At 32.3% G+C, this 13,598-nt stretch overlaps 1 protein-coding gene across 1 annotated transcript; it reads right to left on the bottom strand.

The window, feature by feature from the left end:
• Nucleotides 1–922: 922 nt before the first annotated feature.
• Nucleotides 923–13,473, bottom strand: TRIADDRAFT_62269 (uncharacterized protein; the record flags this gene model as incomplete). Its single annotated transcript, XM_002118175.1, has 26 exons — nucleotides 923–5,586; nucleotides 7,011–7,116; nucleotides 7,228–7,290; nucleotides 7,369–7,486; nucleotides 7,564–7,613; nucleotides 7,697–7,774; nucleotides 7,850–7,927; nucleotides 8,036–8,521; nucleotides 9,303–9,356; nucleotides 9,445–9,516; nucleotides 9,620–9,706; nucleotides 10,075–10,188; nucleotides 10,284–10,382; nucleotides 10,472–10,539; nucleotides 10,630–10,737; nucleotides 10,805–10,916; nucleotides 11,144–11,187; nucleotides 11,272–11,327; nucleotides 11,699–11,796; nucleotides 11,924–12,136; nucleotides 12,402–12,512; nucleotides 12,617–12,718; nucleotides 12,808–12,886; nucleotides 13,011–13,075; nucleotides 13,183–13,292; nucleotides 13,341–13,473. The coding sequence occupies 26 exons, from the start codon at nucleotides 13,471–13,473 to the stop codon at nucleotides 923–925; spliced, it is 7,368 nt and encodes a 2,455-aa protein (XP_002118211.1).
• Between the last annotated feature and the right edge of the window lie 125 nt (nucleotides 13,474–13,598).

The following is a 13,598-nucleotide window of genomic DNA, read 5'->3' as shown; positions in this document are numbered from 1 at the left end:
TTTCGCATTTAATTAATGTAACGAAATAGAAATGCTACAAGTTGACTTTCGTGAGTAAAATAATTTAGTAAGATCACAACCTATATCTGAATTTGTAACTATCACTGTGATATAAATACTAATTAACTATTGCATTGGCTCATTAAAATAGGTTACTGTTGTTAAAGCTTCATAGTCTTGCTACAAAGATACGATTAATAAAGTAAGAAAAGATGCTCCAATTTATGATGTAATGCTCTTTACTGAATGAAAAAATTTTGGGTTTAATTCAAGTTATAATCGAACTTTTTGTGAGCTAAGGTAGATTGTCATATACTTCCATGATTAAAAAATACAAAGCTTTCAATAACCTAATAGCCAATTTTTAGATCATGATATCAATTACATCTACTATAGTCATTTAATTTAAAATAGAGAACAGGGGAAATTATAATTTTTAATTTTAATTCGATAGGTAAATGCTATGCATTACGAAACAGATGACATTTTATTAAGTAATTACTTATGTTCATAATTTTTAAATAACGTTGCTTAATGATCATTCATAAGTAACGTAACTTGTCAAGTTTAAATTCAACAGCAAGTAATAAAATGAATTTTACTATTCAAAGGTGTGAATTTTACCCAATTAAATTAAAAGTAAGTTAGAATAAAATGTAAATCTTAGTTTAATTAATACAGTAATTGAAGTCTTAATTTTGTACTAAAAATCTCTTCAATTTTTGATATTTGTTACTAGTATTTATGAGTAATAGAGTAAATGCTAATCAAATAAATAAGATCAGAGTACAAATTCTGATTTTACTCTTACTTTAGTCCTCATCTCGTACTAGAAATCCTCTCATCAATGCTATCCATCGTTACCAATATCTAATACGTTGCCAATAAATTAATCAATAGAGCAAGTTCAAGTCAACTAATTTTAGATTAGAGTGCATAATCGTGATTTATTTTGTAGATTAATCTCTTTAATTTTAGCCTTAATCTCGCCTAAAAAGTCTTCTCTTAAATCTTCGCAATTATTACCAACTGCTAGAGCTTTTTGTAAGCATAAATTAGCCATTTTCTTATCTTGTAGCCGGTTATAACTTTCACCCATTTCATAATAACACATTGCAACTTGAATATTTTCGTTTCCTATACGTCTCATATAAACTTCTAATATCATTTTTTGATGCTCTAGGGCGTCATCGTATTCATTAAAACGAATGAGAATTATAACAATATTGCGACATGTTTCAATAATTTCTAAGCTATCGTTGCTATGAACTTTTAATTGGATCTTTAGAATCTTCTTATAATAATCCAGTGCTTGTCGGAGTTGAGTATCCTGTATCTCTCTATTACTTATTGATTCATCCACCTTTTGTTCTTCATTAATAGCTAGGCGTTGATAGAAATTAGCAAAATTTTGATAACATTCTTCAACTTCACGACTGTATTCACCTCGTGATTGCAATTTTAACTTTAATGACTGATTTAAGAAATAGAAAACTAACTCGATACGTTCGTTTTCATCTTCATAATTGGATCTTGTATTAAAGATTGCAACAGCATGATTATTAAAATAACGTGCTAATTCAAATACATTAGAATCATCGACTTGCATAGCTAGTGCTACAGCTGTACCAAAATGATCGAGTGATTGTATATGATTACCATCAATACTATAAGTTTCACCTAGAAAATTATAACTATTCGCAAGATTGAAATGATTATCACCAAATGCTGCTTGTTTAATTTGGATAGCTGTCGCAATATATCGTCGTGCTAAAACGTAATCTTGAGTTGCGGTATGTATACGCCCTATTACATCATAAGTTGTACTTAATTGAAAGTGATGATCTCCAAAGATTGTTTTTTGAAGATTTAATGCTTTCTCTAGTAAGGTAATTGCTTTATCAAATTTACCCATCATACGCAATAGTCCACCTAATTTAATATAAGTATTTGTTATATCCGCATTTTCAGCGTTTAAAATTCCTTTCTTTAATAATATTGCCGCATTATATGATTTCAATGCCAACTCGTTTTGCTCGGGTAATCTCTTATAAATATCTCCCATGATATCTTGCAATCGAGCGACATAAATATGTTTACCGCCGTAATTGATAATGGCATTGCTGAGGGCTTGTTTACCGTTATTTAATGCGTCATCATATTTACCTTGCGAAAGGGCAATTAGTCCATGTAATAATGCAATACGGCTACGACAAAAGTGCTTATCTAATGTTATCACTTTTAGGATAGTTTGTGACTGATTAAGGTATTGACTTGCTTTAGTTAATTGACTTTGACTCCAATGGATATCAGCCATGGCTAAATATATTAAGCCTGAGTGATATTTTAATTGCTGTATTAGTCGCTCATCTTGTGGATTGATCCTGCTAACATAATCAACCCCATGTTGGCAATGAGTTAGTGCTTGGTCATAATTACCTTGAAAATAATAGAATGAAATATAATCATAATGACAATAAAGTTGAGCTAGCCTATTTGATTTGGAATTATCTCGATAAGCTGTTTCAAGTGATTGTAATGTTGATTTAGCATCGCCATATCGATGTAAACGGCAATAAACTTGAAATAATTGTCGATAATAAGGAATAAATTGTATATGATGCGATTGCTCTAACAACTCTTGCTTACATTTTAACGATAACTGAAGATAATCTAATGCTGATTGAAATTGACCAGTGGCATAATCGATACGAGCTAAAATATCATAACATTGGCACGTTTTACTATCATTTACACCATCATGATTCATGAAATATTGTAATGACGCTTGGCAATAGTCGTCTGCTTGTGTATAACAGTAGGACTGTAAGTAACATTTAGCTAAATGTAATTTAATTTTGGCCGCAATTTCAGCTAAATTATGATGATTGCCATTAGCATAACGACAACAATATTCGGCATGGACAACCAATTCATAATAGAATTGGTGTCGATTGTAATATGGATAGAGGGTTGAGATCTTTTCTAATTCTTCAAATTGATGTAAGAAATAGGTTAAGATAGAATCGATAGTTTGTTGATAGATTTTCTCATCTTTCAATTTCATATGGACAACATTTTGAATAATGGAATGAATACGGTAACCATGGCAACTTTCATTAATCATACCATAATTATAGAGTATTTGAATAGCAAAATTCAAGTCCTGGCGACTATGGCTATTATAATTTAGGTAATGGAGCAATTCAATTTTATCAATATGTCGCGGTGATACAAATGAAATAAAGGTTAACAATTCTGCTGCAATTGGATACTGTTGAAATATGGAGGTAACAGCTGGTTTGACTAAGATTATTGCTACTGCAACGGTCATTAGATGGCGATTTGATTGATTAGAGTAGGTTAACGGAGCAATATCATTTACAACTTCTTGATAATAATCACCTAATGTAATATGACTTACTTGAGTATAGGACCGAATAAAGTGCAATAATAATGGACAGCCATGACATAATTCTGTTAATATTGTTAATGGCGATGAATCATTTAGACGGTTAAGATATTGTCGAGATATTCTCCTACCACCATTTTGACCGTTTTGATTAGTATTAGTATTAACCGTAGTACTACTATTAGTAGTAGCAGTAGTAGTAGTAGTAGCATTGGTAGTAGTAGCTATAGCAGTAGCATTGGTCGTAGCAGCTGCTGAAGCTTGAGTATCGTCATTGGATGTTGTTGTCTTGGCCAGAGGAACTTTCTGTAAATATCGACGCGATATTTCCGACGATAACGGTTTAACTTTAATAAATCTGATTGTATCATCATTATGGACTTGATCAAAAACAAGAATGACATGAATATTCTCTCCACCTGGTAGATAGGTTTTTATCCACTGTAGGTATCTAATATCATCAAAAATTAATAAAGCAGAATGATGACTTTGTAAAATATCAATGATTAGGCTAATAAATGATTTCAACCATGGATGAAATATCCAACCATGATCGTAATAGATCCTGTCCATCAAGGATATTATTTTATCATCATAATAATTATAGTCATGAGGATTGATCGCGATATCATTATAATGACCTAGCAGTTGGCATAAATTTTCATATAAGGTAAATCGAAAAGAATGAACTCGACTACTACGACATAACTCGATACCTAATCTAATAAAATCCCGTTGCAAAGATAATATACTGGAGGCGTCGAAATAATAAATAATATCATAAAAATGGCGATGCTGATGAGCGTATTCAATTGCAAGTGTTGTCTTACCAAGACCAGACTCACCTTGAATAGCGCAATTTTTATTTTTTTTTAACTGACTTTCAATACCCATTAAATGATCATGGTTTCTCATAAAGTTAGGAAATCGACTAGGCAAACATATTAATTGAAATGGTTGACCGATAATAGAATTAGGTAGTTCAATATTATCGATGAAGCATCGATAATATTGCTGTTGTTGCCGCTGCTGCTGTTCCTGTTGTTGTCGTTGTTGTTCTTGGTGTTGTTCTCGATGGTTTTCATGTTGCTTTTGTCGACCTTGCTGCTCTCGTTGCGGGCTATGGGGAGTCTCAGATTCTTGTAGAATTAATTGAAGCTGTGAATCAGTAATCAATGAATCTTGAAGGCATTGGTGTCGTATCTCAGCGGGAATACAGACTAGACGTTGCTTTAATTCATCATAAAGGGGCTTTCGTAATGTATCGGATAATGACGGAAGTTGTATAATCGTTAGCATATCCATTAGCCACTTATAGACAACAATTTTAAGTTGCCGAGTATTATAAGGTAAACGATGAAGGCAGTAATCTAATAAATCTTTATAACCTAATATACTGACTTTAGCAATACTAGGTTGATATTCAGTACCATAAATAGCGATCAATTTTAGATCATAAGAACAATATGATGATTGAATGATTTGACTTAAACAATCTATTGCTATATAGCAGTATTGATAGTCAATAAGATGGTCTTTCAAGTCCATCATTAATTCAAATAATATTTTACGGTTATTATTACGTAAAATTTGATGACAACGATGATACCATTGAGCATAGCAATATGCAACGTGAACTGGATGTAAACTGGTACTTTGGCGGATTAAATCTTCGATAATTAATAATTCCATAAAGGTAGCATATATCGATAAGAGATCAACGGATGATCGCTGTTGATATTTAGAATTATCCTTTCCTAACTGGTCATCATAACAACTTTCAGCTTGCTGATCTTTCTCTTCAAAGTTAATTATTTCACGAAATTTATCAGTGAGTAAACGAACAGAGGGTAATAATAATTCAATTTGTTGACAAGTTAGAGGGTAATACGATAATATTTCTACTAAGATTTGCCGACATATTGTTGCTGTTTTGAAGTATCGTTTATAGTCAAATTTTCGACCGTCTTGTTTGTTGCCACTTAATATATCAATAATGGTTCTAACATTTCTGTCCACCGTAGACGATGTTATTGATCGTATGTCGTTTATAACTGGCTTCAATTGATTTAGATCATCTTGATCAATTTTATCTTCTATACTAGCCAGAATCCCGTTGCTACCATCACTCGATAGAGATGTTTTCCTGTCTACTTTATCCACTTGATCATCTTCTAGTTTCATGATCATAATTTCATTAGCAACGGTTTCTTTCCCCTTTTATTTCACTCTTCTTTTACTCTTTTGCGCTTTCACCCTCACCTTGTAATTCTTATAGTCGGTTTTACCCAGTAAGGAATTTTAAAATATCTTAATACAATACATCGAAAAGACCAGATGTATAGGAAACGATTGCTATAGACTACCTAAGTCAACATTGAAAAGTTAGTTATCTCCCTAATTCGACTGCTACCAGCCTTTTTGTTCATGAACTTACTCAATACTAAGATCTACACTTTGCGTCCTATTTATAAATTACTTAATTATCTTACTTTAAAACATTTTTTACATTTTTATTTTTAAACTTCCATGACTAAGGTAATACAATAGACATCATCTCTGCAATAATGTGTCTACTATAGTGATGTTTTGTTACTCCTATCAATAAAAGATGATTGTTGGCAAATTTATTTGTTTCTCTTATAGAAATGAAGAGGCTAATAAGAATAGCTTAAAATATAATTTAAACAATAATGCCATAGAACCATTATACATTATTTAAAAAGATAATAATAAAAATTACTGCTTAAATGGTAGCTATTTTATACAACTCGGCCAAGACTTTAAAAGATTCCATTCACAATATTAATGTACATAACAGATGCTACTTTAATATTTAAATTTCATCTTATTTATCAATTTCCACGATAACACATCACGAACATTTCGACCAATCCTATCGTTTCTTAGATAAATTCAATCACTTATAAGACAGTACTGTATACGCTATCCTACTATCTAAAATTCGACATTATTCTAACTAGTTGGAAGTAAAGACAAGGCAGCGTAGGTACTGCAGTAGGCATTTAAAATGTCACATTGTCCATCCATAGATCATATAACAGACCTCAATGCTTCTATAAAATAGCCACGTTTGGATAGCTCGATTTGATCGTAGACGAATATTTAATTTTCAAATATTTTATTGTATAGATATATCGAACATAATAATCATCCTGAGAACAATAATCTTAAAGTTCAAATGCATATTAGGTAGAATGTGCTAATATCATAATATAGAATACAGTATGTTGCAGTCTACGACTAGATTGCACTGCAGATGCTATCATTAGATGTGCGATGTATATATATATATTCGTTTGCAGCCTAGAAAAAGACACAATCAAGTGCTACAAAAATTCCTACCATCGTAATGCTCTTATTATGGTGATCATACATTAAATTATTGGCCACGACTAGTGAAGATGTCAAGGCAATTTTCCATCGGAAAATATACGTGATAATCTTCATTTGTGTCCATACAATGCAAACCTGGCAAAAAAATAGTCATAAAAAATTCAATTATATCATAGACGTACAATTAATAATTGCAACCTTTGTCATAGCAATATAATAACATTCATGAATTGAGACTCACTGGTAGAAACTGGTCGAAGCATTGAGTCTTCCGGACATGAAAATAATGTAATTTTAGTTGGTTGTGCATACATTTCTCGATGAATACAGGAACTACCAAGTAATGCCTATTAAATACGTTAAGAATAATTATAGGGTTAAGCACAGTTAATTAGGAAAACATGAATCAAATATGTCTATTTTTTAACCATTATCGATGATATCTAGTCCAATTTTACCTCAAGTATGTCCAAAATTACACTATCGTGTATCACGTCTTTAAATCTGTCGATAATTTTCATCTATTGTAAGACATAATTGATCATATTGTCAGATTATATTTTGAGATATTACACAGTCTTGATTGCTAGCATTTTTACCTTGGTCACGCCAGGATTGGTCAAAATGTATAAAAGGATAGACTGCTCGTATTGCAATATTGTGTCTTTAACCATCTGTCCGCGAGCATTATACCATGGTTTTCCAATAAATAATTTACTAATTATAGAACAAATTTAATTTTGTTATAGAACATCCGATAAACAAAATGGAATGGCTACACTCCATTTTCTAACCTTAGATTTTCGGTATCGCTACAGATACCTTTATTATCAGTTTCATCACTCTAATAAGTAGAATGAAATACAAATGAAATTTTAGCTATTTATTAGTACCGTAGTAAGATTGATAATAAATATCTCACTGTACATTTATTATTCTAAATGACCAAGGCTTTATAAAATCATTTGCCACAATGCGCTTCTCAGTAAATCCAATCATGTAAACCTGCATAAAAATAGATGCGATACAATAATCAAAACATAACAAACATCTTCCTATAAGGCAGCTTTGTAGCCATACCATTTCTAAATTGATAAGATCTCGCAATACTTCATCTAATGTATGAACATAATCGTCGTTACAAGGGGTTAATTTTGCCTGTAAAAACACGTTATAAACAACAAGGACCTTCAATGCTAGCTTCAATTTTAAAAAATTAAAAATCATAGATTATTACAAACGTGAAATCATGTAATGATATAACACCTTTAAATCTTTAATAGTTATTCCGATAGAATTCGTTTTCCTGACAATATTCAGAATATTCTTTACCAAGGATAATAATGCTTCACCGTAGCTAAATTTTTGTCCAAGAAGTTTCATGCCAATATTTGTATCGCACGGCTGGATTGCTGACGTTGTTATTTCGTTACGGAAGGATAACATGTCTTCAGAAATACCTTCGCCAGTAATCTGATCCTCACGAAAGTTTTGTTGTTTAATTCGGCATTGAATATCACAAGAATTTAGCAATAAATTGTCATAAGTGGTTGTGTTTCGAATAGCAAAAGATGATTCGCCAACGCCTTCATTCTCTGTAACTATTTCCTTCTCGACACAAACTAACAAATTTTCGTTAGACACTTCATTATTGCCTACATATAACGTCTTTTTCTGCGTATAAACAGTCGAATCATCACTCTGAGCATTCAAGCATATAATTTGCTGAGGCAGCGCCAACTTGATTGATATCTTTAACCAAAAAATTAACAAAGTTACTACAACAGTTATGTAACATGATGACAACAAAAAATATTTCCTTACTCAATTTTGTGCTATATAAACTCCGTTACTTACGAACTCTCTAGTTAATAATGACAGCAGACAAGCAAGTTCTACGCCATTCAAATGCAATGGAAATTTATAATAGTTGTTATTGCCAGAAGATACAGTTAATAACAAACTCGAAATGACTTGAGCTGAAGAAAATATAGTTAACGGAATCTTATGCGATAGTCTTCTATCATACCTAACATCAGTTACAAGTGAAGAAGAAAAAGTCTTAAATGTATGCGAATGTGTAAAGTCCAATCCCGAAATATTCCATACCTATGCGACATTGCATATTGTTTACCAAACGTCGCTAATGTTTCCGATGCGCGATCCCGACTGCGGAACTAATTATGACGATCATTTGGAACTCGAATAAGCCGTTGTAATACTTTTGTTATAGCTTCGTAATTTAATAAACTTGATTCTAGCAGTAATTAATCATTTAAGCAGAGCAAATACACGCTACAGCTAAAAATATATCTTCTATTTAATAATTATCGCAGCACTGCTGGCGATTATAATATTCAACCCCACCTTTGATTGACTCGATAGTGAGTTATTGTATAATGCAGTTAAATATTACTTTATCAATCTAACCTCATCCAGATTCAATATGCTGACTATAATGCTACTCAACATTGCTTATAGCAACCGATTCTAAAGATCAACTAATTTCTAAGCCTAATAAATATTTAGTCACCTTTTTAATCAAGCCTCGCTGCTTAAGATCTTCAAAGGCGTTTTCTAAGTCAGCCTGCAATTACCCATACAAAGAACATTTCCTACTTATACAATTTTAAAAATTGAATCTAAACTTATAGTCGACGAAAAGCAGAACTTACAGATGGAAAAGTATGAAGAAGCCTATAGATATCATTAGAATTATATTGTTCACCCTTTAATGACAGCGAGGCCTAGAAAAGAAATGCTTTATTATGAATTTTCGTTGTCAATTCTTGCTAGTTATCATATCATGTTCTATGAACTAATATACAGGCGAAAATATTCATGACAAACCATTAAAAGTTGTTGTAAAACCCCACGCGTAATATCTGCAACATTTTTAATTTTCGGCGCAAGGGCAGCTGGATAACTTTCGGTAACCTAAAATGAATCCATATTGATTGCAGTTAGCACAGCTTATACATATTATCATAAATGCTTGTGCAATTATAATTAGATAGGGGGATTTCTTTCCTACACTTGACTGAACATCATAACCATCTGGAATTCCTTCCATAATGTTGGATGGCTGGTAATAATTCATCACGTTGGTATTGTCCACTTCCATTTAGCAGATACTTCACAGACGATCTAAATTTTTCCTCCGGTGTCAGTTTTGCGTTGCTAATGTAATCGGACTATGTACAAATTGCAACCCTTATCAGTATAATATCGTGCATGCCTAAATAATAACATTGACTTAAATATAGATTTTATCCAAGTATATTAGGAAGTGATCTAAATCTTACATTGACATTAACAGTTTCGTTTACATATTTATCTAGTTTCCTCATACACTCTTGATTCTTTATAAGCTTATCATAGCGATGTCGAAGCATTTCAGAGGTCCTACTAGCGGCATACTATAGAATAACAACTACAATATATTAACTAATTCCCTAAACCGTCATTAGATATTTCAGCTAATACGCTACTCTATGATAAAAGTGATACTGACAGGAAGTAATCGCTCAATTTCATCTCGTATGAAGGACCAAGAACCAATCGCAACTCCAATCTGCCGCAAGCCAATTTTAACAGCTTGGCATATTAAAATCTGTAACATATATGAAAATTAGCCTCCATGAAAGGATGCCTAATACTTACAATATTAAGCTATCAAGGCTATTAAATTATTTTAGCTACCATGTCCTCTTCTTCGCGAGTGTATAAATTTTTACGTTTCTTGAGCAATTTATCATCCTTCGTAATGCCTAAGTAAACCCGTTAATATACTGTCAGTAAAAAAAGTAAGGGTAGGGATTTCAATAACAGTTACCGTACTTGATACCATTGAAACTTACCAAAATTTTTTTTCCGCTTCTTTGATATAACTTCGGCCGATTTTGTAATAGCCTGAGAAGAAGTGGATACAGCAGTAGACGAAGATACTTGATCGCCCTTTTTATTTTCTATTTCGATATCGTTGTTATTAATCAGAAAATAGTGAGCAGAAATATCAATCTTGATTAAAGTTACCTAATAAATGCGAATCATGTGTCCCTTCATTTAACTTGGCTAATCTTTTAATCTTCGATAAATTATTGTTTTCAATCTTACTTAGTGACTTCAATCGCCTAATTTTAGGATACTGATTAAGAGACAAATAATCATCCAGTTATTTTATCAACATATGGTATTGTTCCTAGTTAAGAATAAAAAAAGAATTACAAAATATGATTGATCGATCTCAATTTCCGACTGAAGTGATGCCTCAAACGAAGTAGTTGCAATTTTCCAATTTCGAACTAGATGGCTAAAGAATCCCGAATCAAGCCCACCAGCACCTTTTCCGTTACCTAGCAGATTATCGCGAACCTTATATTGTCTCGTTAACCCATCTTCCACCTTTGCTAATTTGTCTACAATTGCATTCAATGCAAAATTAATCATGTAAGTTAACAAAACTACATATAATCTGAATCGATGAAAGCGCAAACTCGCACCGATATCTGTTGATAAGCAAACGGATTGCAGATCTCTCCAAAATCGAACAACACTCCTAAAAGATTCCAATTTATAGCTTTTGCAACTGTAGTCATTACTTCTGCTTGAAGTGTCAATAAAATATCCAGTATCAGAAACACGAAATTGAGCCTATATGTAGCACAAAGGGAAGTTGTATTTCGATTGTTAATGCTCCAAGAACTAATCATGAACACATTACTGAAAAATATCATAAAGTATGCTAACATTTGATTTTCTGGAGTTTGGACCATTTTCGGTACTGCTTAATAATCCCATTTTGCATAACATATTCAGTGTATCCAGATATTTCCATACATGGAGCCTTCATACAGATTATATGCAAGCAAAGTATCACAAGCGTCATCAAATGTATTGATATGTAGGTAAGGTAAGGCAAGTTGATACCTATTAGGTTCTAATTGTTCCCTTAATTTTATCGGTAAACGGTAGAACAGTGTATCGGCTGTTTTACTATCTCCTAAGTACTCTTCTAGTCCTTCAATCTTAAAAGAAAGAAGATAAAATCCAAACATGTATCATATTATATTGTCACCATCCGACACACTCGTATAGTACATTTGTTTTGTTGAGATAGTTTATAGAAACATCTTATACTGAAATATATCATACATTGTAACGGAAAGATACTAGCTTGCATAAGACAGATAAAGGAGTGACATTAAGGATAGTTTCCAAATTAATCCATCCATCATCTAACGTTACTTTGCCTTTATAAGCTGACAGCGATCGCCTCCAGGATTCTTCTGGGCCTACTTCATCATCAACTACATTGTCCATTGTCCACATAGAATCAATCATATCAGTAAGAAACAAAAAACAATGCTTTATGATAAAGGTAAAAACAAATGACCCTTTACGAATACATAATTATTCAATGAACAAACATTTATGTCCATAGGCTAATTCCCACAAAAAACAATGAGCTAGTTTTAAACGAAGCATTTTTGGAAGATATCCATAACTTTGAGGCCGAATCTGAAACAGTAGCATCGCTTTCATATATTTGTACTAACAAATAACGGAGCTGAAATTATTTAGCAGTAAATAATACTATCGTAGTTTTTATTTACTGTTGTACAGTACTAACAGGATTATGTTCAAGCTGAACGTCGGGCTCCCTTTTTGGAAGAATGGTATTTTCAGACTGTTGCGCTACAGATAACTCCACAACGTCTTGTTTAGGCAAAGATTTATTTTGCTAAATAAATGTAACGTTTAGATGGGTACCAATAAATGATACAATATACAGTACATAGTATAAATTGTATTTACATGCGTCTTTACGTTTAGAGCTAGCATTACCTTTCCAATTGCATCTTTTTCCATCTTCAAACTGTACTGAATCACAAGGTTATTCAGCAATTCGTCATCCATCTCGATATCAGGACTGCATAAGAATGAAACCTAGAAAGCCCCGCAGATAATTTTGTAAAAGTGATTCACGTAAGGTCAGCACATCAGCAACAAACAAGTACGTACAACAATCAACATACCGTAGTACTTCCGTTGGAACATGTTGCAGTTTTATCAATTACTTTAACCGTACCCTCTTTAGTTAATTTACTAATTAATCTTTATTAAATTAAGAGAATTCTGTTAATAGAAGATACCATAGATGAAAATTGCATACTACTATTCATGACCAAAAAGAGCATCAGGCAATCCAATATTGTTATTTTAATTAACAAACGATAACCTCTTGATACTTCTGTAATCACAGACTTCTTTTAAGCCCTCATCGCGTTCAGTATTTCTTATGGACTGTAGAACCGTACGATAATTATAATTTTATTAATTGGCCGCTAGCATGCATCATTAGTCAGGGATTTCAACCTCAAAATATCGTGAGAGTTATAGTCTTAACTTACACGAAGGATTTCGTAATAATTGTCGACATGAACACATTTTTTCTCATTTAGCCATTCGAGAATCATATTTTGTCTCTTTAAGCTCCTATAGCCAACTGCAATGATTGATACTATAAATTATAAGTTCAAATTAAAATTGTACGAGGTAAATTATATACCTCTTTTGGAATTTTCAACAATTTGCTTAACAAATATCACGTTCCCTATTTCTTGACCATTGCCTTGAGCGGAGGTGTCAATCAAGGTAGGTGGCTCCTTTGATTTCCGAATACAAGTGTCAAGTTGGTCCATTCTGACATTTTAAGTTAACGTTTATTAGTAAAACTAGTAATGGACTGTAACGATTTAGTTATTAAAGAGCAATAATAAATACTATTAAATCACAAAGTCAACCAGTAACGGCTAACTTGTTAGAA

The sequence above is a fragment of the Trichoplax adhaerens genome, genomic scaffold (assembly GCF_000150275.1).
Source record: "Trichoplax adhaerens TRIADscaffold_39 genomic scaffold, whole genome shotgun sequence".
Lineage (NCBI taxonomy): Eukaryota > Metazoa > Placozoa > Uniplacotomia > Trichoplacea > Trichoplacidae > Trichoplax > Trichoplax adhaerens.
The sequence above is the reverse complement of the archived record's forward strand: the minus strand, read 5'-3'. Positions and strand labels throughout refer to the sequence as shown.